This window comes from Protomyces lactucae-debilis (assembly GCF_002105105.1).
Source record: "Protomyces lactucae-debilis strain 12-1054 chromosome Unknown BCR37scaffold_1, whole genome shotgun sequence".
Taxonomy (NCBI): Eukaryota; Fungi; Ascomycota; class Taphrinomycetes; order Taphrinales; family Protomycetaceae; genus Protomyces; species Protomyces lactucae-debilis.
This window is the reverse complement of record NW_024467993.1, coordinates 633,258-659,671: the sequence shown is the minus strand read 5'-3', so window position 1 is coordinate 659,671 and position 26,414 is coordinate 633,258. Positions and strand designations below refer to the sequence as shown.

Here is a 26,414-nt window from a genome sequence, read left to right as displayed (position 1 = left end):
TTGTTCTTGAGGCCGCCCATGCTGCTGGTCTCTGTCCCTCTTCTATGTCGCTCTTTCTTTTTTCCCTGTTCGGAGATGTGGCGCAGTCAGATGTGGCTAGTGCAGCAGGCGACGAGACTCAAAGTTAAAGTCCTGCTCCTCTGCCTCTTCCTCTTGTATGGGGCTGTCGGTGCCTGTTCTGGCGCGGGCAGCAATGGCCATGGTGCGTCTGTAGACGAGGTAGCTTGTAGCAATACCCAGTGCAAGACCAAGCACAATAGAAAGCCAGTTGAACAAGGCACTCTGCTTGTCCTTCCCATCGACATCCGCCAAGCTTGCCAAGCGACTGCCAATGAAGGCATGAATCCAGATACGCGGCAGAGCAATCACTGTTGCAGCCATAAACTTGCCATAGCTGATCGATGGAATGGTAGAAAGCGCTGCATTCGAGAGCGAAAAGGGGAATGGGCAGTACCGAATCATGATGAGCAGGGTCATGCCGCTTGAACCATCCAAGGCCTGCGTCAGAGCACGAAAGTGATGATTCGACTCTGTCATACGACTAGCATAGCCAGTCAGGAAGCCACGATACACAGCAAAGGTCACTGCAGCACCAATCACTGATCCTAGTGCACCAATAGACCAGCCAAGACTGAATCCATAGACATATCCAGCCAAGGTGATGGATGTACTATAGCCAATGAGCGGCGGAAAGGACGTAGCAGTAGTCGCACCCACCAGCGCGAGCCAGGCCCAGCGTGACTGCCGCATATCGGCCTTGAGTGGCTCGAGTGCCTTGAAGATGGCCCGATGGCAGACGGCAAAGAGGACCGTCAGCGCGACGGCCAGCGATATGAAGCATGCACCATAGAGTTTCTGGCCGAGCGAGAGGCTGCTGAGCTGCTTGAGGGTGCGCCTGGCTGTGCTCTTGAGTCTGTCCATGCCAGCTTCTCTTTGTCTGGCGCCGGCCGTTTGATGCTTTGATCGCGTCCAGACGTCACGACCACGACACCCATACTCATCCAGCTACTGAAGGAAGCAGAGACGCGTCAGAGGAGGGCGCCCTGGGATGCAGCAGTTCACAGACATCAGGCCAGCACCCACACCGCCTAGCGCCTGGTCTGGCAGCATCAACAAGAATGCAATCTCCCTACCCACCTCCAATCCAAATTCACAAGGCTACGGCGGCCTCGCGACCATCATCAAGCAAGGATGGGCGAGTGTTAAGGAGGACGGCATCAAAAGCTGGATATGGACGAAGAAGTATTTGATACTCAAGGAAGGCACGCTCAATATGATGAAGAATGAACAGGCCACAAGTCCATCCATTCAAATCCCATTGCGCGAGGTCAGCAACGTGCAGCGGTTGGAAAGCAAGTCGCCGTGCATCGAGATTGTACGAGATATGGGCAATGCGCAAATCAGGACATTTGTCATTGCTCTCAAAACAGACACGGAGCTCTACGCCTGGATGGATGAAATCTACAACCGTTGCCCTATGCTCGGCGTGTCCAAACCAACCAACTTTACACACAAAGTACATGTCGGCTTTGATCCAGCATCAGGAGGCTTTACCGGACTCCCAGAAGAGTGGTCCAAGCTGCTCAAAACTTCTGCCATCACACGCGAAGACTATGCGCGCAATCCGCAAGCTGTCATTGAAGTACTTGAATTCTACTCTGATATTCGCAAACGAGAAGAAAAGGAAGCGGCGTATGATGCGCGGTATGGTGGGAAGCAGGTGCATCCACTTGCGATGCCAGGCAATAAGCAAGCTGTGATGGAACAACGGCCGCAAGAGATATCCGCTGCGACAAAAGGTATGAAGCAGCTACAACTGCAACCTTCTATTCAAGCAAGCAGACCAGCGCCAGCACCGCCAAGACCACGCCCTGCACCACCTGCACCCGGCGCATCTCAATCTCCAGGCTACCCACCGACTCAGAATGTCAATACGACAGGGAGTGGGGCGAGTGCACGCGCTGTTGCAGCTGCTATGGGTCTACAACGACCACCTCCTCAGCAACAAGCACAAGGTCTGCCACCCATGCAATCGCCAGCGCCACCAGCGCCGCGTTTGCAACCGACACAACCCCTCGCAACGAAGAAGTCGCCACAGCTGGGTTCTCAGCAGCCTTCGAAGATAGTAGCGCTGCCGACTGGTACTGGCAAGGAAAAGGTTGCGCCTGCAGTGACAAAATTGACGCGTGCAGAGGAGAAACGCATTTCAGCCATGTCTGAGCAGCAAATTATGGAAAAGCTCAAGAGTGTCGTATCGCCAGGCGATCCGAATGGTCTCTATCAAAAACTTAAAAAAGTTGGACAGGGTGCGTCTGGTAGTGTGTATGTTGCCAAAGCGCTGCATGATCCCAAGCTTGGCAAGGTGGCCATCAAGCAGATGGATCTTGCGCACCAACCGCGCAAGGAATTGATTGTGAATGAGATTCTGGTGATGCGCGAGTCGCAGCATGCGAATATCGTCAACTTTTTGGATTCCTTCCTACGAGGTCCAGGTGAGCTATGGGTCATTATGGAATATATGCAAGGTGGTGCTTTGACGGATATTATCGACAATAACCATCTTTCTGAGAGCCAGATTGCATTGATATGCCGGGAAACGTGTAAAGGCCTGGAACACTTGCACGCACACAAAATCATCCACAGAGACATCAAGTCTGACAATGTCTTGCTCGACGCAGCTGGGCAAGTGAAGATTACAGACTTTGGCTTTTGCGCCAAGCTGACGGAAGCCAAGTCCAAGCGCGCCACCATGGTAGGCACACCTTATTGGATGGCCCCAGAAGTCGTCAAGCAAAAGCAATATGGCGAAAAGGTGGACATTTGGTCGTTGGGCATCATGGCCATTGAGATGATTGAGAATGAGCCGCCATACTTGGACGAAGAACCCCTCAAGGCGCTCTACCTCATTGCCACGCACGGCACACCAAAACTCAAAGCGCCGGAAAAGCTGAGCAAAGAGCTCAAGGGGTTCTTGTCGGTGTGCTTGTGCGTTCAAGTCAATGCACGCAGCAGTGCAAAGGAACTGCTAGATCATGAATTCTTTGCAGGCGCATGCAAGCAAAGTGATTTAGCGCCCTTGTTGGCATTCAAGACGGCATAATGTAGTACACCGTCCCATGTATAGATCTCCTAGACAGCGATTTGGCCTCGATGTATTCCTTGCAGAAATTGTTGCCACCGTTCAACAGAACGTCGAACACGGCCGCGCGCAGTGTCGCGCTCAAGTGCAAACCATTCACGGTGTACCGTGCCGCAACCATCACAAGCTGTTCTGACGTTTTCCACTTGGAGTTCAAGGTGAATCAAGCGCTCTAGCGAGCTTGAGTACTGCGTTGGGAAGCTGTCTAGAAAGTCGACTTGCTGCTTGCATTGGCGGGTCCACTGTTTTAGGCGCCGCTCAACAGAGCTCGTGCGTCCAATCTTGAGTGATATTTGGGGTGTCCAATGGTGATCGCCGTCAAGACGAAAGACGTAAATGTACTCAAAGACAGCGGATGGGGCAGCGAGCGTACCGGCTTCGGAACGATCTGCCAAGGATTGTGCATAGCTGGCCAGCTTCTTGTACTGTGCTGGCGTCAATTGAGCGACAGATGGATCCGTAGCATCAGGGATATATTGTGCCGCGCTCGGAGCGAGTGTCAGATGCTGCAAGTGCTGCTGCAAGTCGAGATGGTTTTGCAAAATGCGAGCTGGCAGTGCTGCAGGGCCAGCTGGAGCGACTGGTTGCATTTCTGTACCTTGAACATCATAGACGACTGGTTTCCGAGCCACTTTTGCTGCTCGCTTGGTGTCGTCTGACGGTGGCTTTTCAGGCACACTTGGCAATGTCTCAACGGACGGAGGAGATGCGGCAAAACAGCCAAAGCACGCGCCCCAGAACGAAGCGTTCGTGCCAGCTTCACCGATCTCTTGCTCTGCGGGTGTCCTCAGCGTTGCTGGGAACGCACGCATCGGCTTTTCTGCCACGGGCGGTGTGGAGACTCGTCCATTGATTTGTTCGTGCATTGCAGCGAGTGCATCTTTGGTGAATTTGGGCGTAGACCGAAGTCGCTCAAGCGGAGGAGCAAGAAAAGGCTCTGGAGACTCCTCGCGAGCTAGCAGGATCTCATCGCCGTGCGCGACCTGAGCAGGTCTGGGAGCATCTTGTTGTTCGCGATGATGGTGGCAGAAGCGGTCTATTCGCGTAGCACTGACGACGTTTCTACAAGCATCTCCCTTGGCATTACGTCCTCTACAGTACAGCGCGTCTGGCGCCGGCCCGGCCTTGCCACTCATGTTGGGTGCATGGATGTCCTTGAGTATCTGGGGTGTGAGTCGCGCTTTCGTCAAGGTGTTGCAGCTTGAAGCAATCCCACTCATCCACCGACACCACGTCCAAATGCTTAAGCTTAGATCTCTGCTCTCTGCTGCCAACAGGCAAGGTGCTGCAAGAATGTCTCGCTTCTCATCTACTCTCGCAGATGCACATGCAGCACTACAAGCTGAAAATCTGCCAAAAGCTCAGACACTCTTCCAAGAGCTTACAAGACAACCGAAAGCGACGACGGCGGACTGGTACAACCTCGGTGTCGTCCAGTGGATGCAGCGAGACGCAAAAGGAGCGGTAGAGTCATGGCAAGCGGCTCTCAAAGCGGAAGAAGCAGACAAGCAGACTCTCTCGTCATGTCATACCAATCTTGCAAACTATTTTCTGCTCGCAAAACAGGATGCTGCCAAGGCCAGCAGTCATCTCGCAGAGGCGGTCAAACTGACGCCGGAAGATGGCGAGATTCGTTACAACTATGGACTCGTGCTCGAGAAGCAAGATGAATTGCAGCTTGCACTAGAAAACTACCTGCGAGCCGAGGAGGCCGGTGTGCTCAAGGAGGATCCAAGCAAGATGGAGACGCTGATTCGCAATGTCAGTGCAAAGCTTCTTGCTCGCAACAAGGATATTCCCGAATCAGAGCAAGAAATCGAAGCTCGGCGCATGCTGGATGAAGCGAAAGAAAAGGCCGATGCGGGTGGCATGGGTACGCAGGTGGATTGGGGTAAGCATGGCGACGGGCGCTAGATTGTTGTTATTGAGTGCCAAACGAAAACAAGAACTTGCTCGCTTGATGCCAATGCATCATTCGATATTGTGCTCATCTGCCAGCAAGGTCATTCGCATGCGATGGAGCTGCTACCTTACTTTGGCTGTTTCTTAGTGGCATTGAGTTTCTCCCGCTCTACAGACTTTTAAGTCGCCATCACGAGGTTCAAGCTATATCGCTGTGCCTCAACCGATGGCAACTCTCCTCTTTAACGCATTTGATGGTTAGGTATCTGACAAGCTCAGTCGAAACATCATTGAACAATTGGTTAGAAATCCTATAAACATTTGAGACAGAGCTTGCAGACTTGGTCTAGGGCAGTTCTGCTCATGTTGGTCATCATCTTCTCATCGGCGCCCTATCCTCTTCTTCAGTTTCGCGCTCCAGGAAACTACAATCATGAACTTGAGGTGAGATCCTGCCTTGTTATGCACTTCAGGGTAACAGTCAAGCTTGGCCTGGCATCCTGTCCGTGTCCAGAGACCTTCTTGGACTCTTCTTCCCTGGATCCACCCAATCACCCTACTCATGGTCTGCTTCGCGTGGACAAGATGTTCAAGACTTTGTGGCCAATGTCAAGGTTGCACTGAAGGTATTTGAGCGTAATAAGGCATTCTGCTCTTGGGATGCACGAAGCCAATATAGGGAAGATCAGGATGTGAGTGTACAAGCACGCTGCACATCAGCCAACAGCACAATATAGATACCTTTGTAATACTAGATAGATGCTCTATGAGGTTATGAGAAACAAGCAAGCATCTAGCAGAAGAACTTGTAGATGCGCACATAGGCTGGCTGCTGCTTGGCCATTGCCTTGTCAGCCTCAATCTCCTCGACAGTGTCCCAGACCTTGCGTCCAGTGTCGAGGTCCATCTGGAGCACGCCAACAGGCCTTGTCTTGAAAATGAAGTAGCCGATAATGTAGAAGACAATGACGACGGGTGCAGCCAAGTATGCCTTGAAGAAGCCCTCTGCAGAAGCAGGTCCTCCGAGTGGCGAGACAGCAACGTAAAGTTGAAGTGCAAGCACAAAGATGACGAGGAAGAGACCAAAGTAAGAACCAAACTCTCCCCAAGCAGCTTGGACAGGAATCTCGCGGACCGAGTGACCCTGTGCGCGCCAACCCTGTCGGAAACGGATGTGGCAAAGGCAGATGGAGCCCCAAGTGAACAAAGTCGAGAGACCAGCGACTGCAAGAAGCCAGTCAAAGACATCACCGCCCTGAGCAGCCAAGTTGACGTAAGCCAGAGGTCCGAATAAGAGTGACAGGACAGTGGCAGTAAGAGGACGACCGCACTTGTCAATGTACGCAAAGAACTTGGGAGCAAATCCTTGCTGAGCAAGAGCGCAGAGAGTGCGAGAACCACCGTAGACGCAAGCGTTGGCGATCGAGAGAACAGAAATCATGACAGTGACGTTGACCAGGTGGTCCACTCCCTTGATGCCTGCCTTGGCAACGACGATGACGAAGGGAGAGGCACGCGCATCGTACGAGTTGGCTCCACCAGTAAGACGAGGCTCGTTGTAAGGAAGCAAGAGGCCGATGAGAAGAAGTGTGAGAATGTAGAAGATCGTGATACGCCAAAAGACCTGCTTGATGGCTGATGGCAAGTTCTTGCGAGGGTTTGCCGACTCTGCAGCAGCGAGACCAACGAGCTCTGTACCTGCAAAGGAGAAGGCTGCAGTGACGAAGACTGAGGCGACACCCTTGAAGCCATTGGCCAGGGGACCTGGATCGCGCCAATATCGCCCGCCAACGTATTCCGAGTATGCACCGCTGGAGGGGCCACCGCCGCAGTTCATGATGATTGCAATGAAGATGAACATGATGACGATGAGCAGCTTCCACGCCGAAGCCCAGAATTCTTCCTCGGCGAAACCAAGTGCGCCAAACACGTTGATCAAGATAATGAACACCCAAAAGATCGTAATCCAGACGGCAATGCTGATACTACCGTCTGTGTCCCAGTACTGCACTGTAAGAGACGCTGCAGTCAACTCCAAGGGCAAAACGATCACCCACTGGAATACGTAGTTCTTAAGAAAGTTAGTTTTCCGCGATATTGATTCGACTAGTGGATCGCAAGCCAGAACATGTCAGGAGTCAAAGACGAAGTTTGCACGCATCCAAGTCTTGTCTCTGAGACGTAGACGAGGTCTGTATGCATTCCAAGCCATATCCTCGAGTCGCCATCTGAAACTTGCGAAAGTCCGTTTTCAGATGACGCACATTACACGAAGTGACTCACGATCCTCTTGTGATGTACTTACCCAACCCATAGCGAAACCCCATGCAGGATCCAAGAAACGATTTGCCATTGTATAGAAGCCACCCTCGACCGGGTACATGACTGCGAGCTCACCCATAGCGTGTACGACACAGAAAAGCATAATACCCATGATGACCCAAGCAAGCAGAACTCCGAGAGGACCTCCACGAGCAAGAGCACCGCCAGAACCGATAAAGAGACCGGTGCCGATAGAACCACCGACAGCAATCATTTGAAGATGCCTGTTCTTCATGACGTGGCGAAGAGTAGGCGCTTCCTCATGGTATCCGGCTGATGGATCGTTCGGATCATTTGGAACCATGACAGTGTCGGCGCGCCTGAAAGAGTCCGGGCTGATACCGAGACGTGTTGTGAGAGGCAGGTCCTTGCCAGTGTCGTGGAGCGGACCATGCCCGTATTTTTCGACATCCTCACCGGGTGAGAGACTGCGCTTCTCAACGAGGCCCTGTGCAGGGAGACCCGCGAGAGTCTGTTTCTGCATAGATGAGTCCGGAGCACTCATGGTGGTGAGATTTGGAAAGAGGGGCTTGTTTGATCGGGGGGAGGACCTTTAAGTAATGCTCCCTGCTGAATCACCTGAGCGTTCCCCAGAGTAGTGGAGTGTGTATCTCCTCGCACAAGCGCGATTGCTCGTAGCAGTCTCGTGTGCGACAACTTTGATCTAATACCGGGGGCTGAGCCTGAGTCTGCCGGCGTTTCATCCTTGTTCAGCGTGTCGCCCGACCAATCATCCGCTATCTCGGATTGGATTCCCGCCTGAAGCCCAGCAAAATGAAGCCACCCTCGCTTGAACGGTCTGGCCCTGGAAGTCGATCCTTCCTTTGCGCAGCGCTCGACGGCAATTTACAACTTACAAAGAGCAAGTCATGGATCATACAGCTGAGTCATAACACTCCTCCCTGTGTGGTGTCATACGGGTGTGTCACGGAGTAAAAACATGATAGAGAGCAGGAACTTGCCAGGAAGAGTGGTTAGGCAGATGGATCAGCAAGTCAGATAACATGCTTATCTATTTGCATATGCTCGTAGGGCTTGTCTTGGACTGTTATAGAGATACACACGATCCCGGGCCGACTTGGGCAAATGTTGAAAAGGGTGGGCAGTGGCGCATGACCGGTTGTAGGCCTTGTGGCACAGCAGACCTCGGCACGCCCGGCCATCGACGACCGGGATCGTCCCACGCAGCACATCTCGTGCAGGTCGGTGTATCCGTACGACGACTCTGACAGTCGACTTCTACTGAGCCTCAAGCTGAGTCGAGCAAGTTAAGCTTCCCTTCTCCAGCTAGGTGGGGAGTCCTCGGCTTGTTCAGGTGAGACGCACTAGATCACCTTCGCGCGATCTTGCATGCATCTGGTGGAAACACCGTGGAGATGCATCATGTAGTGTGTACAATGTACTTATAGTTTGATCAAGCCTCAGCTCGGCCGATTGCAAGCGACCTTGTCAAAGCTTATGTCAGTTTACGTGTGAAGTGCAGCTGTCATTGCCTGTCAGTTGCTTCACATGCATCAGGCACCACTTGAGCTGCAGCTTTGGTCATCACACGGATATCAGATTACGAATGTTCGGCATGAATCATCTTCTATGGTACAGCAATTGCTTGGAGATGGGGGTCGTAGAAGGCAGAAAAGCATAGACACATGAAGCAAAAGTTTGACACACGCACCTACTCGGAACGACTGAGATATTGTGCTGGTGGACTGTGCATCATTGTACTGCTGTTAGTAAAGTCTTGTTGATAAATAAAGCATACTGTTTTTTGCTGTCGCCTTTCTTCATGTGCTGCTTCAGCGCTGAAGCATCCAACGGTTTAAGGAGTTCAAAGGAACAAAGCAATTCCTCGGATACACACATGACGGCACCTGTCGTTAGCAGTGTTAATATCACAGTGTACATACCAAAATTGTCAAACTCGCCGCAATAGTTTGGTGCTGAAAAGACGGTAACCAGTGTCCGGTCATTGAAGAACTCATAGCCGTCCTCAACGACCATATGCGCTCGGCATACCAAGTCAAAGTCGTGCTTCGCCAGGAATTGGTGGATGACGTTCTTGCTGAAACAATAAGAAACACCGCGTTCACTGTCTTCCCAGTCATTGTGAATGTCGGCAGGGTCGGACCACAATAAGTCATTGAGGAGGCCATAGTCTGGAACGTCTGTTGGCCGTGTGATGGCACGAATCTCATCCATGTGCGCCAATGACGGACTCAAACCACCGTGCACACAGAAAATCTTGTTGGCAACGACCGCAGCAATAGGGAGTGTATTGAAGGCGTCAATAAAGGTCTTCCACACCTTGATGTTCGTGCGCCGTTTGCATTCGTCGTAGAAGCCGTACACGCGTGTGACGTTAGCACACTCGTGATTGCCGCGCAACAAGAAGAAGTTTTCAGGGTATTTGATCTTATAGAGCATGAGCAACAAGATCGTTTCGAGCGACTGCTTGCCACGGTCGACATAGTCTCCCAAGAACAAGTAATTGGCACTCGGCGGGAATCCACACATTTCAAATAAGCGAATGAGGTCTGTGAATTGCCCGTGGATATCGCCAACAATCTTGACGGGAGCAGAGAGTTCAAGTAGGGCGGGTTGTGATAATAAAATCTCCCGAACTGCAGCACAAATAGCCACAATCTCGGCATTTTTGAGGACCACAGACTTTGTTGCTTTGCCTGTGTAGCCTGCATCCAATAGCCGTTGTATCAAATCGTCCACATCGATATTCTTGATGGTCGGGTAATTGTTTGAAGCGGCACTCGTTGCAAGGACTTCTGCTGATGGCGCAGAGAGCCCGATCGTGCTCGCGCTTTTCATGAGTATGGGGGATAGTGGTGTTGCCGTTGATGGAGTCGGCGGGACTTTGGGCGCTGCGTCCGATGTGTTACTGACTTCGCCGCCCATATCATCCACCTTGTCGGCGCGATGACCCGAAAACTTGCCATGCGTCGGTGATGGCGGTCGTTGGACATCATTGATGGGCGAGGCCGGGTCGTCGTCGTCATTGTCTGTCTCAAAATTGGGCAATGACCCGGAACTCGAGCGTCTGGAAGACCGTCCGCCAGCGGTTGCGCCTTCACTTCCATCATCGGATATGGCAGAAGAAGACTTCTTGATGGCATTTTTGAATGATCTGAATGAGCGCGTGGATCCTTGCGTGTCGCTCTTCTTCATTGGCAAGGTGGATGCATCGCCTTTGGAAGATGTATTGCCCATGTCGAGCTGTGCTGCATAGACTATCGCGAAAAGTAAAAGGCGGCGAAAATGCGAATGGCAGTAAGAAAAGGATGGAGGGGATTCGACAGCTGCTCGCAGATGGTAGAGGGTGCCTTGAAGAGAGAGTCGAGAAGGCGGAGCGCGTGAATCGGTATGTCGTTGTGGATGTGTCGTTGTCTGGCCGCGTGTTTGAGTTCTTCACCACAACCACGCACACAAAAGATGACCACAGAGTCTATGCTAGACAGAGGCAGCCTTGATGGATGAAGGAGGGCTGCACGGAGGATGAGACTGCTCAAAAATATATCAACTAGAAGCTGTTGCAGAAGAAACAATGTTGAGAAGAACGCGACTGACACTGCACCTTGCCTCATCCATCAACGTTGCCATTGCTGCTAGACGCAGCCTGCTATCCGTACGAGGGGGATGCCACAAGCCTTGATCCTGAGCGGACTGCATTCACTGCAAGAAGAAGCAATGATGCCAACTGGGACGCCGAGCTATGCCAATGACCAGGTAGTTAGGATCAAGAACTTTTGGCTCCATCTATTAAATAAGTATTTGTATGACAGCTGTCACTAACTATACGTTGTCATATCTTGTCCGTGCTGCTGATGCTGTTGAGCACCCACGTCTGCTGAGGACGACGTTGCAGACTGTGCAAGGCTTGCCCCTGCATGCCTGTCAGAATTGATGTATGCCTGAAAACTGGCCAATTGCGGGTGCATGTAGCTTGAATGACGCGTAGGTCGTTGCAAATAGCTACCCCGTACATGAGACAAGTCCCTAGCCTTGTCATCGTGGTGTTGTGAATGATCGAGTGGTGGGTAAAACGGTTCGCCAGCGGACGCTTGGTGATGCCAATTGGACTGCAAGTGCTGACTCGTGCTTTGTGGCCAATTGTAGGATGCAGGTGGTGCTTCCTCCCGTCGTAGAGGTGCATAGCTGCCTTCATAATTTGAGCCATGGGGCCGTGCTTGGTATGGCGCGGTATGATAGTAATAGCTCGTCTCTTGTGGAGGCTGCTGCTGCTGCTGGTGCTGCTGCTGAAGAGACATCGAAGGGTAAGTAGGTGCCGGCGCTTCCATGTATGGCGATGTGAGTGGAGTCAGAAAGCGCGCAGAGGACGCCTCCGTCACGCTGCCTTCTCGCTGGTGAGACGCATGACTGAGATTGTCGTTTGCAACACCGTTGCTCTGGACTGTAGGCTCCATGTCGAGTGATGCATGACTCCCAACATTGGTCGTGACATAGATGCGATGATCCGATGGGAGTTCCCCGGCCTTGACGAGTTCTTCTTCCTTGGCGACACGGTAAATCTCCCTGAGCATCCCAATCTTATCAACTGGAATCAAAGCAACAGTCTCGGCAGTTGCAAGCTCTAGCCGAGAGACTGGCACTTTGCCAAAGCGCAGCATCGTCATGAGGAGTGAAATACGCTCAGGCTTCATCAGATGATCAGGCTCTTTGTGTCGAACATTGGACGGCCACCACGCAGGTTTTGCCTCATCACCCTTGTTGTAAGGAAAACGCGTCTGCTTCTTTGGTTCAAGCACTTTGATCCATGACTTGGCGACAATCTTGCAAACCAGTTGCTGAAGTTGTCTGAAGCGCGCTTCCAGAAACGTTGTCACTTCCTCGGCATCGCCAACACAAAGTAGCCTGTAATCTGGGTTGCCGGGATTGATGACGTTGCCACTTGTGGGTGCTTTGCTATAGTCGAGGTGCATATTGTCGGCCCTGTCTCTCAAAGACATGAGAGTCGGCACTTCTGGCATGCTCACGCTGTGTACAGAACGCGGGATAGGCGGGACGGACGACGTGCGTCTCAAATCTTGTCCAAGGGCCGGCCGCTCACTGTAACCGTAGCTGGGCGGCCCATTCGGACTAGCAAAGGAGCCATCCGAAGGTGTTGGCATGGCAGAGTGCGCTAATTCTGGTGCCTTCCAAGTCATTTGTTCAGGACTTTGATCCATTAGCTCAAGCTCACTTGCCTTGATTTGCTCTGCTGTTGGCTGCGGCGGTGGCGGCGCTTGCAAGACTGTCTGTCTTGCATCTGCAATGACCTCTCCTGTAAACCAAGAGGCTAGTTTTTGCTTAAAGACGTCTGACGCAAACGTCTCCGTCTCTCCACGCGCGCTGACCCATAAAATGGCGAATTGCGAACCGTTGATGAAGCTCGCTTGCTCTAATGCGCGCAGAATTTGGTCGCGTTTGGCCTTGTAGTGTCTATGCCGTCTAGGCTGTTTTCTTGTTAGCCATCAGTCTTTGTGCTTGTGCAACAGGATGCATTGATTTTCACTCATACCGGTGATGCGTAGGGCTCTGAACGAGCTGGTATCCGCGGCATCTGCAAGAGCTCTGCCCCCAGCGGAGCCAACGACTTGGTACGTCGATGGGGCAGTCTGATTTTCCTCTTTCAATGCTTTGCTGTGCACTCTTTCCACCCGCTCTATGCAGCTCACCTGCAGGGATCCTGGCTTTTGTTGAGGTGTCAGATTCCCAGCAAATAGGCACGCAACCTGATGCGACCTTTGCGCCCCTTGACAAGATTTTGTTCGCGAGGTCCCTGACGACCGGCCGATTAGCAGTATGGATGGCCGTCGCTTGCGTCTCTCACCGAGGAACTGTTTGTAGCAAGGTAGCGAAGGATCTGGGAGAGCGTTGCCTTTACATGTGGGCCGGTCGAGCGCGCGCCGGTGTGATTGCCATGGGTGCCTGTCAAGATTCAACAGAGTGTCGGGCCTGTCGCACATCAGGGCCAGATTGGAGCAGATGGACGCGACGCTCGGTTTGACATTTTCCAATTTTTCCATCTGGGGGCGGATCCAGCTGTCAGCCTCAGCTCTCGGATTGGACAGCGGCCGTGTCCTGACAAAATAATCCCAGAGGGCTCCCTGGAAAAAGAGAAATCTGCCCAGAGGGACGACGACGTGGCCGGGATTTGCTTGACTGGCTTCAACTCACGCGCGCAGATCAAGATATCGATGGGCCGCTGTGCGGCAGCCTGTGCCAGGTTGGCAGTGCAACCAGCGAGGTACGACTTTACCTAGATGGTCGAGCCATGCTCTGTATGCTTCGGAAACCCGGATCCAAGCGCAACAGCGAGTGTTCAACTTCTATAGCGAACCGCGAGCACGTAATAGCAGGGTTGCAGAGCGGCAGCAGGACCAGCACGTTCACCACCACGCAGACTAAACATAGAAGAACTTTGACACCGGCTCTTGCAACCTGAATGCATTGCAGCGTACCGCGTACGGCGAACCTGACTTGCTTGATAATGGGCATTTTAAGACCCAAGATCCAAGTTACAGTCTCGCCACATTGCACAATGCTGCCGTTCAGACAGTCAGCCAACTGATCGTGATTAGTGTGAACATCTTTACACAAGCAGAAGAGTATCTGAGCACCCGCTGGCCGGGAGCCGTATGCAATTGATATCGAGACCGGGATCTGAACGGCGGCAGCACTCATCAGCCATAGCTCACAAACTTGTCTTGCCTCAAGTCTTCGTTGGTATAAAGTGGTGAGTACGACAGTAGCAGTGAAGGCATAAGATGCAATCAGAGCTGGTTTTCTGACATGAGCCGCCAGGTGGCAAGCGACCATGATGTGAGCTTCCCCGGCATAGTCTAGACAAGACAATGAGGAAAGCTTGTCCTTACCTTTGTGTTGAAGGCTAGTGACACAAGGCCTGGCATTGACTCATTATCACACGACGTCTACGTCGGTGAGCTGCGCAGCTGTAGCAGGCCTTACAGTAGACATCACAAAATCAGCAGCAGGAGACCATCAGGAGGCCCAATGCTTTCTGTCCCTCAGGATGTAGACACATAAGTACACTAGACACATTGTTTACAGCAGAGTCTAGTATCCTCTCGACATGCTCGCTCTTGAGAGGTGTGGGCGGAGGAGCAAGGCTCAGCAAGCTGAATCGTAGCCGAACTTTCATGCGGTCGTCACGATGGACAGCGAAAACACCACACTCGACAAGGCACTCGCAATGAAGCCTGTAGTTCCTGCAGGGTAAGTCAGGTCAGCGCGATTTTTCGTCGCTAATCTCAGATATGCATACTTTTGTACGATCCTGTCCTTTTTCGCCATCATCATGCTGTCCGTCATCGCAGCACTCTTCAAGTACGACCTCGTAAACGCCAACACGTCGCTAACGCTAGCTATGGTGCCGCTGCCCTCGTCGACGGTCTTCCAGAAGATGTGAGTGGTCAGGATGCTGCATCTACCTGCATAGCGACTGTCATTGTCTATGTTGTCTTCTTTCTCTTTTGCGGGTCACAAGTATTCTTGTCAAAGCGGCAAGGTCGCATTCACTTATAGCAATCACAGCCCGGTGACCGATACGAGGCGGTAGAGCTTAGCGATCTGCGCCGGTAGCGGTGGATGAAGCAAGAAACGACACGACAAAAAACTGCAGCGACATAGCATTACCTACGCGCTTCTACAAAAGACTCTTTGCCAATCTTGACTTTGCGTGCAAACTTCATGATGAGAGAGTTGATGGCCTTGGCATCGCCATCCACCAAGCTAGACAGAAATGTGGAAATCTCCTCTTCACGCCAGCGTTCCTTGACGTCAAAGAGCTGTGTGAGGCGTGCTTTGGGATTTCTGCTGAGTGATGAAGCAGCAAAGTATTGAATGAGATTGCTTGCCGGTTGTACATAGGACCCTTCCAACAGGGAGAGAGCTACAGCTTGCCCACGATATTGTACCGGCGTCATCTCTTGCCATGCAGCTTTGAATGTTGCGAGTGAACAAGGATGACGCGCAACTTGCTTGAGTGCCGCTTCTCCAGTGTATCGGCAGATGTCGTCGCCATCAAGACAAAGGGGTGCACCGTTTGAAAACCGATGAAGAAGAAAGACGAGAGTTTCTGCGTCCTCTTCGTCTTTTGCGGCTGCCTTAAATGTCTCTTCATCTACCGAAGTCAACTGCATGTCGGCAGCTTGGATCATGTTGATGAGAGACCCAAGCAGTCTCAAGACATAGTCCACATGGAGCTCAACGAAGCCACCACAGACGGCAAGGTCAATCGCCAGTTCTTGAGACAGGGCGGCTTCAATTTCCGCATCAGATGCTGCGATCCGACTAAATAGCACATCGGCCGGAAAACCTTTGCCAACAAGACCATCGTCTGGGTTGTGAATATCCAGATTCAGCTTGATGGAAGGCGTGACTCTGGTTGTTTCCAGCCAGCTACTGCCTTCGCCTTGCACGACGAGGTCATTACTGCTTGAGTCCGCAAGAAAGAGAAGCGAATTGGACTGTTGGACGTCCTTGAGCGTAAATGTCTGGGTCGGCGTGCACAAAACAGAGCTCGAGCTGGAAGCGGATTTAATGACAAGCGGCTGGCCTAGCAGAGCGTCATCTAGCTGCAGCAAAAGATACTGCTGCTTATCCTCAGAGAACAAGATTTGTGCAGTCATCTCACACGACCGGGCATGATGATGTGGGTGTCGTTGCTCCGGCTTAGCAAGCAAGAAATTGAGAAAATGACAAGCGCAACTGGAAGGCGACATCATTGCCGACACTCATCTACAGACTCGACACGGTCATGACCCAGCTCGTCATCGATGCGCACAAGCATCATCATACGGGTCTTTGTCCAAATCGTGAAGGATGGGGCCCATTCAGTGGCGAGACCTACGACTTTACGCCGTGCTTTCAGGCCACCTTGTCGGACGCACCATCTGTCCTCGTCATCATCGGCGGATGCTATGCACTGGTTCAGCTATTTCAGCGCCCAGTTGCACCTACGCCGAGAACTTGGCACTTTTGGACAAAGCTCGGTGCCGTAGCTGGTGTGTTCGCCGCTGCGCTCGTCTGCACCGTGGTCCAGGCGCATCTTTCCTACAGCTGGTTCCAAGACATCCGCGTCTTCTCTGATATTCTTACATGTCTTGCAATTGTTATGGCAGGCGTCATTCACTATGTCGAACATGAGCGATCACGCGTCAGCTCTGGCTTGCTCATCTTTTACTGGCTGACCAAATTGCTTGTGGACGGCATACGCTTCCGCAGTATGCTTTCTAGAGGACTGCCTCTGTACAGCCACAGCGATGAAAGCTTCTTGCTCGTTCCCTTGGCTGTTGAAGTCTTCTTTACACTCGCAATCTGGATCCTACAGAGTTTTGTGGCCAAGGCAAATGCAAGCTACAACCAGATTGGCGATGAAAAGTGCCCGGTCGAAGAAGCCAACGTTTTGTCTAGGCTTACATTTCAGTGGCTGACACCCATTATGCGAGAAGGCTACAACCACTACTTGACTGACGAAGACTTGACACCCTTGCGAGACACCGACAAGTGTAGGGAAGTCTCTAGCAAATTTGAAGAGATTTGGGCAAGTCAGAAGAAGAAAACAAAAGGCGCTCTCTGGCTGACACTTGCCAAACTCGAAGGTGCTACGTACGCTGTTGCTGCTCTTTGCAAAGGTGCGCAAGATATTCTCGCTTTTGTGCAACCACAACTTTTGCGCATGCTCATCTCGTTTGTCAATTCGTACGACACAAAGAAGCCACAGCCGAAAATCAAGGGTTTTGCGATTGCCATCAGCATGTTTCTTGTTTCCTTGCTGCAGTCTGGGTTCTTGCATCAATACTTTCAGCGAGCGTTTGAAACGGGCATGCGCATTCGCTCTGCACTTACGTCGTCTATTTATAAGAAAGCACTCGTGCTCAGCTCTGAAGGCCGATCAGAAAAGACGACTGGTGATATTGTCAACCTCATGTCTGTTGACACACAGCGTATTTCGGACTTGACGCAATACGGTATGCTCCTGATCATCTAGACAAAACTAACAGCAGGCCAAATCATCTGGAGCGCCCCGTTCCAAATTGCACTCTGTCTCATTTCGCTGTACCAGCTAGTCGGACTTTCCATGATTGCTGGCGTCGTCATCATGGTCATCATGATTCCACTCAATGCCTTTGTATCGCGCATCATGAAGAACAACCAAAAGAAGCAAATGAAAAACAAGGATGCCCGTACGCGTCTCATGACGGAGATTCTTAGCAACATGAAGACAATCAAGTTGTACGCATGGGAGCCATTCTTTCTCAAGAAGCTGCGTGCCGTCAGAAACGACAAGGAGCTCAAGATGCTCAAGAAGCTCGGTGTATTGAACGCCGTCTTCAACTTTACCTGGTCAACTGCGCCAACACTCGTCTCCTTCACGACGTTTGCAGTTTACACACTGATTGAAAAGAAGCCATTGACGACAGAGATTGTTTTTCCCGCACTCAGTCTCTTCAATCTCCTGGCCTTCCCTTTGGCAGTCTTGCCGCAAGTCATTACATCCATCATCGAAAGTATGGTTGCGGTTGATCGACTTGTTACCTATTTTGACGCTGGCGAATTGCAACGTGATGCAGTCGAGCGGCCCGAAGCCGCCAAACGTGTTGGTCAGGAGACAGTCAAGGTGGAAAATGGTACTTTCGGCTGGAGCGCGAGTGGCGAGCCGACATTGGAAAACATCAACTTTGTGGCTCGCAAGGGAGAACTCTCCTGTGTGGTGGGCAGTGTCGGCAGTGGCAAGTCATCCTTTTTGCAATCTTGTCTTGGTGAGCTGCACAAGAGCGCTGGCAGAGTGGTTCTCCACGGCAAAGTTGCCTACGTTGCACAAAGTCCTTGGATCATGAACGCGACCGTGCGCAGCAACATTGTGTTTGGGCACAAGTTTGATGCAGACTTTTATCACAAGACGATTGAAGCTTGTGCGCTGAAAGACGACTTTAAGGCTTTGCCTGATGGTGATGAGACGGAAGTCGGTGAAAAGGGCATCAGCTTGAGTGGAGGACAAAAGGCAAGGCTTTCGCTGGCGCGTGCCGTCTATTCTCGAGCCGATGTCTTGCTACTTGACGACCCATTGTCGGCCGTTGATCAGCATGTCGGCAAGCATTTGGTGGAGAATGTTCTTGGCCCAAAAGGCCTCTTGCGGACGAAAACAAGGGTTCTTGCCACCAACTACGTTCCAGTTCTCAGTCAAGCAGACAACATTGTTTTGCTCAAGGACAAACAGATCAAGGAGACGGGCACCTATGACGATATTATGGCCGGCAAGAGCGAGTTGCAAGAACTTATTGTCGAGTTTGGCAAGGAAGCTCAGCATAAAGATGGCGGTGACAGTGATTCTCAGACGGCAGTGCCTTCTGGCAGCAGTGGAGCTAGTAGCGAGGATGATGCGCCAAAGAACAAGCGTCGCGAGTCTTCCAACACCTTGCGCCGTGCTAGTGAAGCCTCCTTCACTAAGCCGCATGGTCGTGTCCTGGATGAGGAACGACCTGATCCAAAACTCTCCGCAGTCAAGGAGGAATTCTCCGAACAGGGCAACGTCAAGTTCAAGGTATATCTCGAATACATGCGCGCATGTTCATTCACCGGTGTCACCTTTCTGCTTCTGTTCATTTTTGCATCTCAGGGTGCGCAGGTTGCATCTAGTGTGTGGCTCAAAAATATCTCGTCCGAGTACGACTCTGGTGGTGAAGTCAATCCTGGCTTTATGCTCGGCGTCTACTTTGCACTCGGCGTTGGCGCCTCCTTGCTGACAATGTGCTACACACTCATTCTGTGGATCTTTTGTTCTATTAGATCATCGCGCATCCTTCACGAAAACATGGCCCAAGCAGTCTTCCGCTCTCCGATGAACTTCTTCCAAGTCCAGCCAATGGGGCGCGTTCTCAATCGCTTCAGCAACGATATTTACAAGATTGACGAAGTTTTGCCACGCACGTTCAGCATGTTCTTCCGCAACTCTGTACAGGTTTGCTTTGTGCTTGGTGTGATTTGCGCAAGCACACCAATCTTCACGGTATTGATTATTCCATTGGCGCTGATTTACTATGCAATCCAGCGATACTACCTCAAGACATCGCGAGAACTCAAGCGTCTGGATTCGACGACGCGTAGTCCCATCTATGCACACTTCCAAGAGTCGCTCGGTGGCATTTGCACTGTTCGCTCGTACGACCAAGAAGATCGCTTTGCAAAGGAGAATGAATGGCGCATGGACATGAATCAAAAAGCCTGGTTCCTGTACATCAGTACCAATAGATGGCTTGCTGTACGTCTTGAATTCGTTGGCAGTTTCATTATTCTGGCCGCTGCAGTCTTGTCTGTGGTGAGCGTTTATTCATCTGGCATTTCAGCAGGTCTCGTCGGTTTGTCCATGTCTTATGCATTGCAAACGACACAGTCACTCAACTGGATTGTGCGACAAACTGTTGAGGTTGAGACCAATATTGTCTCTGCGGAGCGTGCACTGGAATATGCACAATTGCCCAGTGAAGCGCCTGAAGTTACAGACTTTAGACCGCCCGCCGCATGGCCAACAGAGGGTGCTGTCAGATTTGAAAAGTACAGCACACGCTACCGCGATAACCTACCACTTGTGTTGGATGAGATCGACATTGACATCAAACCTGGTGAGAAAGTAGGCATTGTTGGTCGGACAGGCGCAGGTAAGTCTTCCTTGACCATGGCGCTCTTCCGCATTATTGAGCCGTCTTCTGGCAAGATTCTGATTGATGGCATGGATACATCTCGCATGGGTTTGCGTGATTTGCGATCAAAGTTGAGCATCATTCCACAGGATGCCGAGGCGTGGAGCAGTTCACTGCGCGATAATCTTGATCCCGGCGGTGAGTATGAAGATACTGAAATGTACTCTGCATTGAGACGTGTACAGCTGCTTGGCGACGATGAGCAAATTGGCGAGTCGGGCAATATGTTTGCAAGCCTAGACTCACAAGTTGGTGAGGCTGGTGGCAACATGTCCTCTGGTCAACGACAGCTCATGACTCTAGCTCGAGGTCTGTTGAGACGGAGTAAAGTGGTACTCATGGATGAAGCGACGAGCAGCATCGACTACTCAACAGACAAGGCCATTCAAAAGATTCTCAGGACAGAGTTTGATCATGCTACAGTACTGACGATCGCGCATCGACTCAGTTCCGTAATTCACTATGACCGCATCTTAGTGCTAGATTATGGCAAGGTCAAGGAGTTTGCTGCTCCCAAGGAATTGCTCAAAAATCCCGAAAGTCTTTTCACAAAGTTGTGTGAGACGAGTGGTGAGCTCAAGACATTCAAAGAGCAGCTCAATGTACATGTAGAGTAGAGTCAATCATACATGCAATCTATCAAGAAATAATTTACTAAACAGCCAACGCGATTTCCTTCTGCTCCTTATCTTTGGAGTCTTTCTTCACAGACCGCCACTCAACGAGACAAGCAAACATGAAGGCTACACACGACAAGACAAGCGCAACACGATACGCTGCACGTAGCGCATGCATGTAGCCTTCAAAGATCTCTGGCCAGTACAGCGGATCCACAATTTTTCTAAAGCCAGTAGCACCTTGAGAAATGATGAATTGCGAAGGAACCCCAGGAATATCCACGCGTTCTGCGAGTTGCTTTGCGAGTGTTTCTTGGAAGAGTGCTTGTGTAACGGCGACAAAGACACTTCCGCCCAAGGTCTGACTAAATGAAATCAATGCAGAACCAGTCGGGATGTCGACCAGTGGCAAAACCGTCTGCACTGCAATAAGCGGAATTTGGAACGCAGCACCACAGCCGAGCCCTGCAAGGACTTGATAGGCAATCCAGATCTTGGAAGGCGAGTCAACTTGCCAAGTGGTAATGAGACCCACACCAATAGCTTGAAGCGCAGCTGAACCAATGAGGAAAGGCAGGTAGTAGCCGACCTTGGAGATGAGACCACCACTGACGATGGAGGAAACAACGACAGCCAGCATAATGGGCAAAATGCGAATACCAGACTGAACGGCAGAAGCACCCTTGATGGCTTGAAAGTAGAGTGGAATCTGAACATTAGCTGTGTCTTGGCTGAAGGAGGACGAACGTAGTAAACAATTGAAAAGAAGGAACCACCAAACAAGGCAGCAAAGAGACAGCTTGCCCAAATGGAGCGAATCTTGATGACACGCGGAGGCAGGGTTGCGGCATCTCCCTGCTTCCATTGAATGCCACCAAAGATGACGAAGAGCACAGCAGCAGTGACGAAGAGACCGATGATGGTACCGGACGACCAAGAATACTTGACGCCGCCCCATTGTAATGCGAGGACAAGACATATGATGGCTGGGAGGAGGACAGCTGCACCGGGCAAGTCGAGTTCTCGGAGTCGTTGACGGACAGTCAAAGTCGACTTGGTGGTAGGGATCTTGACGAGGAAAAAGACGGTAACGACGGTGATGGCACCAATAGGCAGGTTGATGTAAAAGCACATTCGCCAAGTAACAGAGGATTCTGTGAAGGCTCCACCAAGCAGACTACAATTAGCATTGGTTCAATAGAGTGGATGACTTACGGCGCGACGATGGACGAAATGCCAAAGGCTGCTCCAAACATGCCCATCAGAGCTGGTCTCTTCTCGAGAGGCGCAGAGTAAGCAATAATGACGAGTGCACCACTAAAGATACCAGAGACGCCGAGTCCGGCAATGGCACGACCAATAATGAGGGTAATCGAGTTTGGTGCAAGCCCACAGATCAAGGAGCCAAGCTCAAATACACCGATTGCCGTCAGGAAGAAGAATTTGATGTTGAAAGTGCGGTAGATGCGTCCCCATGTTGCTGTGAGTGCGGCAGAGGTCAGAAAGTATGCAGATATATACCAACCAATGTCTTGCAGAGCCTTGAATTGGTTTGTTATTTGAGGAATGGCCGTTGCAATGATAGTCTGGTCAAGGGCGACGAGAAAGACGGAGCATCCCAGACCAAAGCAGATGCCTGTTAGCTTGAGGCCACTGGATATTAGCCATTGAATGCGAGCAACAAGACATGACTGACCTAGGGTAAACAATAAGCGACTCATCAACACCATTGACGTGGCTCGTTTCCACACGCGTCACAGGCGCGTCCTTCTCCCCTGTTTCCGTCAAATGCTCAGATGTCACTGAGGGCGTCTCTGCAACCATCGTCTTTTCATTGCTGGCGCGTTCTTCCGTCACGTCAGCGGTTTGGAGTGGATTCGCTTGCGGCATGGTTGTTTCTGCCGAGCGCTTGAATGTGCGCTTGAGTCTGTCCATGGTTGTGCGAGGCCGGTAATGATCTGTCGAGCAATCCAGCAAGAGAGAGAGAGATGTCTGGTAAGATACAGTGCTTGAGCAGCAGTAATAGACAATGTTGAGCTTTGAAGCAGAGCTAGATGGCCTATATAGATGAGCGTTTATCAATGAGTCACAGTCGGGGATTAAGTTTCTCTGTCTAAGCGAGATCTTGCTGCTGCTGACTCAGTGCTTCGGCATCGCAAAATTGAAAAGACCGATGCTCCCCCTGATTGCCAGCCTGAATTCGACCCGAGCAAGGTCAAGTCGTATCATCGTATGTGCTGTAGATCAGACAGCCGCGCGCAGTCTCGTACGCTATTGCAGAATGCTGCTCATTCTGCTGAGCGACACAGAGCACAAGCACTGTGTGAAAAGGTAAAGACCAGGTTGACTTTGGCATCAAGCCATGTGCATCCATCGTTACCTAGTCTTCCGAAGCTGTCGAACCGAGGTCCGCCTTCGAGAGCCAGGTTAAATTATTGGTAGGATTAGCTAAAAAGGCGACGTGGCATGATACCGTGTGTTTAGCCAATACTCCGTGTCTTTTGGGTTGCTGAAATCGCAGGCACAAATGAATGGGAACCTTGGAAACTGTCGGACCAGTGTCGGCATCTGGTACTGAAGAGACCGACGCACCATCAACCGCTGCCAAAGATACAAGGTTATCTTATGCAACGACAATGAATTACAGCATGCAGTACTAGTGCTGTCTACGGTCTCGCTATAGCGAAGCCCTGCTCATCCATCATGCCCCTCAACTCACTCAGCCAGGCCTTCTCCTCCGCCTTGAACAAAAACGGCTGAACAAGCATCAGAGGTGTAATCTGCCGAACAAGCACACCAGGCTCACCCCCACGACAAATCACATCCTGGCTCAGCATGACACATTTCCGAGCAAGAACCTCCGTTTCCGCTGAATGTCGATCGAAACAGGCGTCTAGCTTGACAATCAATGCTGCCATCATGGGATAGAATCCCGTTAGCTGAACATACTTTGCCCGAATACTCGGCAAGAATGGCGATGCTGAGAGACGCGGCCATGCATAATCGCTGGGTGATGGGTTGAAGAGTTGCATGCGTTCCACCGTTGCGAGGCTTTCTCTGAGTTGCGACAGGCATGACATGGCCTTTTCCTCATTCGCTCGTCGTGCCTCTGGCAAGCTAACAGGAACAGGCAAGCCTGCTGCAAAGCAAGTGAGGACTTGTTGCTTGAATGCATTCTCTCGTGCCATGACACGCGCCGAGACGGCAAATAATCGACAAAACTTACTCACAGCACCTGGAAACTGCGCTTGTGCAAGGGCAAGCCAATCGTCATTTGCCAGGAAGGTATCACGTCCAGAAATCAATGCTGTATCTTGTTCGGGTTTCAAGATACTAGCAAATAAGAGTGCTGGAATACCAGTCCGGCATGCTGCTGGGCCGAGTTGTTGTAACATGCTTGCAAGTGCAGAGACATGGGCTGCATACCCTTCTCGATTCCCACTCATCAACTCAAAGATCATCAAAATGGCAATCCCTACCATGGCATCGACGCCTGGCACACCGACTTTTTCGGATGCATGGGAGGGTGTCAGGGCTTTTTGCAAAGCATGCACACTTGCTGCATAATAACCCATAGCATCGGTCGCTTTTCCTTGACCTTTGACACGTTTATGCGCATAGAGTCCACCGACTGCTGCTATTGCATCACGAACACCAGCAGCGGATGCCATAATGGAGGGTAGGAGTTGTTTCCATGCCAGGGTGGATGGGAGGAATCCCATTTCTGTGCAGAAGCATGTGAAGAAGACGTCGATACAGGCGTCGCGTTTGTGTTTAATTGAGGGGAGAAGGGAGTTGCTTGGGTGTGTTTCCTGGATTGACGAGGTGAAGAAGTCGGGTGAGCTTGCTTGGGCTGGGGATTGTGAGTCTTCAATGAAGAGCCAGTCAGGCGTCTGTTCTGACATGATGGAGACGAGAGAATCCTGACGCTGTGGTATCGGCACTGTCAACCATGCATCCGAGGACAGCAACTCACTCGCTTCTGTCGACAAGATATCAAGTACCTGTCCATGCTGTCCAGAATGTACGTTGTTCTGCTGTTGTGGCAATGGCCACCACAAACCGGCCATCTGATGCATCTTGACCGTTTCAAGGGGTCGTCGTACACCTTGCATCTTGACCAGCAACGATTGCATCCAATCAGACTCATGTTGTTGCTGCTGATAAGTGGCTAGTCGAACGGAGTCAGGCCAGTGACAGGGGATCTTGAGTTTGAGGCATCGCGAACAACCTGGTTTCTTCAAGTCGCATTTGCGCTTCCTTCGAGAACAAGATTGACAGCTATGACTGGCTCGCATGGTATGAAAGTCCTAGCATGAAGTGAGCGACTCTACTTAAGTACTGCCTTAAACCTCTACCTGATCAGTTTCAAGAGTGTCGCTGAAGAGTTCGTTGAAACGTTGAACGGTCCGAGTTAGACAAATAGATCAACGTTAGACATCATAGCGCAGTGTGTGTATTAGTGTATGAACGTATCAGAAAAGACCGACTTGTGTAGACCAGCAGGTCGAGTGTGTATCCCAGAACGGGTGTTTACAGCAACCAAGCAGCGAAACCAGCAGCCAGGACAAGACCCGCAGCAGACTCTTGAACAGCAGCAGCACGAGATGTGGCAGCAGCAGCAGAACCAGTTGCAGTACGTGCACCAGAGACGGCACTACCAACAACGCCTGAGGCACCAGAGGCAAGGGATCCAGCTGCAGAGGTGACGCCAGAAGCGGCAGAAGCGGCAGCGCCGGATGCACGGCTCACGGCACTACCTGCTGCACCTGAAGCAGTAGCAACAACACCTGACGCGCCGGAAGCAGCAGAGCCAGTAGCACCGGCAGCAGCAGCGGCCGCAGCTGTAGCAGAAGAATCAGAAGCGGACTGAGCGGCAGGTGTTGGGAATGCCTCTGTGAAGGAAGCACGTGTGACGAGACCAGCAACAGAGACAGTCTCAGCGGAGAAGCTGGACGTTGTGGAGCGTGTGCTGGCGGAACAGGTTGAGCAGAGTTGGACGGTGAAGTATGGGGAGTACTGTGTGGGTGCTGAACCAGACAGGTCACGCACACCAATCACGTAGTCGTTGGCAGCGGGAAGCCAGCTGACAGTTAGCTCAACATACACAAGAGATGATGCTTACGTCTCGGGAGTCCAGAGGAAAGTACCCGTGTTGGCGATACCTGTAGCAATGGGAATGACCTGACGCAAAGGATTTGTGCCGGAGTAGAGGGAGACGCTGACTTGCCCGCCAGTGAGATTTGTCCATGTCAATGATTGAACACCGCCTCCTGCCTGAATCACGACGTTGTTTGCAGGGAAAAGAACTGGACTTGAGTCAGTATTGTATGTGCAAAGGGGTAGTCTCTGTGTAACACTGTTGCAGATTTAAGGGGATGCTGCTTACTTTGGTTGAATGCATTCTGTGCAGCGACAGTGGCGATGAGAAGAGCAGCTGAGAAGAACATGGCGAGGTAGCGAAAGTGATGGATGTGCTTGGATGTAGAGTACCTGAGTACCAAAGTAGCTGAGTCGCCAGTTTTTCTTCTTCTCGACGCGATTTGTTGTGGGCGCTAAGAATAGAGCAGAAGGAGCAGTCACATAACCACATCATAGAAATGCTTACATGTCAGAGCAGTGAAAAGAGAGAGCAAGAAGACATCCCTAGCTGACAACTCGAGCAGCAGTAGACCCTTCTTTTTTCTACTATGCTCACTCAAC

General features: G+C 51.4%; 14 protein-coding genes across 14 annotated transcripts; 4 read left to right on the top strand and 10 right to left on the bottom strand.

The window, feature by feature from the left end:
• Positions 1–96: 96 nt before the first annotated feature.
• On the bottom strand, positions 97–921 carry BCR37DRAFT_385158 (uncharacterized protein; the record flags this gene model as incomplete). Its single annotated transcript, XM_040870325.1, has 1 exon — positions 97–921. One exon carries the CDS (start codon positions 919–921, stop codon positions 97–99), a length of 825 nt encoding a protein of 274 aa, XP_040728395.1.
• Positions 922–1,048: 127 nt separating this feature from the next.
• Positions 1,049–3,521, top strand: BCR37DRAFT_363674 (kinase-like domain-containing protein; the record flags this gene model as incomplete). The annotated part of the gene is made up of 2 exons (XM_040868247.1): positions 1,049–1,709; positions 1,908–3,521. 2 exons carry the CDS (start codon positions 1,049–1,051, stop codon positions 3,098–3,100), a joined length of 1,854 nt encoding a protein of 617 aa, XP_040728394.1. The 3' UTR covers positions 3,101–3,521.
• On the bottom strand, positions 3,130–4,275 carry BCR37DRAFT_390406 (meiotically up-regulated gene 113-domain-containing protein; the record flags this gene model as incomplete). Its single annotated transcript, XM_040870848.1, has 1 exon — positions 3,130–4,275. One exon carries the CDS (start codon positions 4,273–4,275, stop codon positions 3,130–3,132), a length of 1,146 nt encoding a protein of 381 aa, XP_040728393.1.
• Positions 4,276–4,432: 157 nt separating this feature from the next.
• BCR37DRAFT_390405 (uncharacterized protein) lies at positions 4,433–5,053 on the top strand (the record flags this gene model as incomplete). Its single annotated transcript, XM_040870847.1, has 1 exon — positions 4,433–5,053. One exon carries the CDS (start codon positions 4,433–4,435, stop codon positions 5,051–5,053), a length of 621 nt encoding a protein of 206 aa, XP_040728392.1.
• Positions 5,054–5,511: 458 nt separating this feature from the next.
• Positions 5,512–8,128, bottom strand: BCR37DRAFT_15686 (amino acid permease-domain-containing protein). Its single transcript, XM_040866148.1, has 3 exons — positions 7,915–8,128; positions 7,347–7,863; positions 5,512–7,112 (listed from the first exon to the last, which is right to left on the bottom strand). The coding sequence occupies exons 2-3, from the start codon at positions 7,845–7,847 to the stop codon at positions 5,835–5,837; spliced, it is 1,779 nt and encodes a 592-aa protein (XP_040728391.1). The 5' UTR covers positions 7,848–7,863; positions 7,915–8,128; the 3' UTR covers positions 5,512–5,834.
• Positions 8,129–8,984: 856 nt separating this feature from the next.
• BCR37DRAFT_375850 (Metallo-dependent phosphatase-like protein) lies at positions 8,985–10,760 on the bottom strand. Its single transcript, XM_040868465.1, has 3 exons — positions 9,254–10,760; positions 9,123–9,226; positions 8,985–9,084 (listed from the first exon to the last, which is right to left on the bottom strand). Exons 1-3 carry the CDS (start codon positions 10,580–10,582, stop codon positions 9,036–9,038), a joined length of 1,482 nt encoding a protein of 493 aa, XP_040728390.1. The 5' UTR covers positions 10,583–10,760; the 3' UTR covers positions 8,985–9,035.
• A 400-nt stretch (positions 10,761–11,160) lies between these two features.
• Positions 11,161–12,932, bottom strand: BCR37DRAFT_390402 (uncharacterized protein; the record flags this gene model as incomplete). Its single annotated transcript, XM_040870846.1, has 2 exons — positions 11,161–12,825; positions 12,891–12,932. The coding sequence occupies 2 exons, from the start codon at positions 12,930–12,932 to the stop codon at positions 11,161–11,163; spliced, it is 1,707 nt and encodes a 568-aa protein (XP_040728389.1).
• Positions 12,933–13,425: 493 nt separating this feature from the next.
• BCR37DRAFT_375846 (uncharacterized protein) lies at positions 13,426–14,265 on the bottom strand. The gene has a single exon (XM_040868464.1). It carries the CDS (start codon positions 14,189–14,191, stop codon positions 13,628–13,630), a length of 564 nt encoding a protein of 187 aa, XP_040728388.1. The 5' UTR covers positions 14,192–14,265; the 3' UTR covers positions 13,426–13,627.
• A 275-nt stretch (positions 14,266–14,540) lies between these two features.
• On the top strand, positions 14,541–15,093 carry BCR37DRAFT_375843 (uncharacterized protein). Its single transcript, XM_040868463.1, has 3 exons — positions 14,541–14,608; positions 14,648–14,719; positions 14,758–15,093. Exons 1-3 carry the CDS (start codon positions 14,547–14,549, stop codon positions 14,915–14,917), a joined length of 294 nt encoding a protein of 97 aa, XP_040728387.1. The 5' UTR covers positions 14,541–14,546; the 3' UTR covers positions 14,918–15,093.
• Positions 14,678–16,057, bottom strand: BCR37DRAFT_375842 (sister chromatid cohesion protein Dcc1). The gene has a single exon (XM_040868462.1). It carries the CDS (start codon positions 16,021–16,023, stop codon positions 15,025–15,027), a length of 999 nt encoding a protein of 332 aa, XP_040728386.1. The 5' UTR covers positions 16,024–16,057; the 3' UTR covers positions 14,678–15,024.
• A 50-nt stretch (positions 16,058–16,107) lies between these two features.
• BCR37DRAFT_16066 (ABC metal ion transporter) lies at positions 16,108–20,964 on the top strand. The gene is made up of 2 exons (XM_040866161.1): positions 16,108–17,364; positions 17,401–20,964. Exons 1-2 carry the CDS (start codon positions 16,152–16,154, stop codon positions 20,709–20,711), a joined length of 4,524 nt encoding a protein of 1,507 aa, XP_040728385.1. The 5' UTR covers positions 16,108–16,151; the 3' UTR covers positions 20,712–20,964.
• Positions 20,749–22,535, bottom strand: BCR37DRAFT_401671 (major facilitator superfamily domain-containing protein; the record flags this gene model as incomplete). Its single annotated transcript, XM_040871852.1, has 4 exons — positions 20,749–21,420; positions 21,459–21,888; positions 21,927–22,364; positions 22,408–22,535. 4 exons carry the CDS (start codon positions 22,533–22,535, stop codon positions 20,749–20,751), a joined length of 1,668 nt encoding a protein of 555 aa, XP_040728384.1.
• A 377-nt stretch (positions 22,536–22,912) lies between these two features.
• On the bottom strand, positions 22,913–25,272 carry BCR37DRAFT_375840 (uncharacterized protein). Its single transcript, XM_040868461.1, has one exon. The coding sequence runs from the start codon at positions 25,007–25,009 to the stop codon at positions 23,378–23,380; it is 1,632 nt and encodes a 543-aa protein (XP_040728383.1). The 5' UTR covers positions 25,010–25,272; the 3' UTR covers positions 22,913–23,377.
• BCR37DRAFT_385148 (uncharacterized protein) lies at positions 25,245–26,161 on the bottom strand (the record flags this gene model as incomplete). Its single annotated transcript, XM_040870324.1, has 3 exons — positions 25,245–25,797; positions 25,837–26,020; positions 26,101–26,161. 3 exons carry the CDS (start codon positions 26,159–26,161, stop codon positions 25,245–25,247), a joined length of 798 nt encoding a protein of 265 aa, XP_040728382.1.
• Between the last annotated feature and the right edge of the window lie 253 nt (positions 26,162–26,414).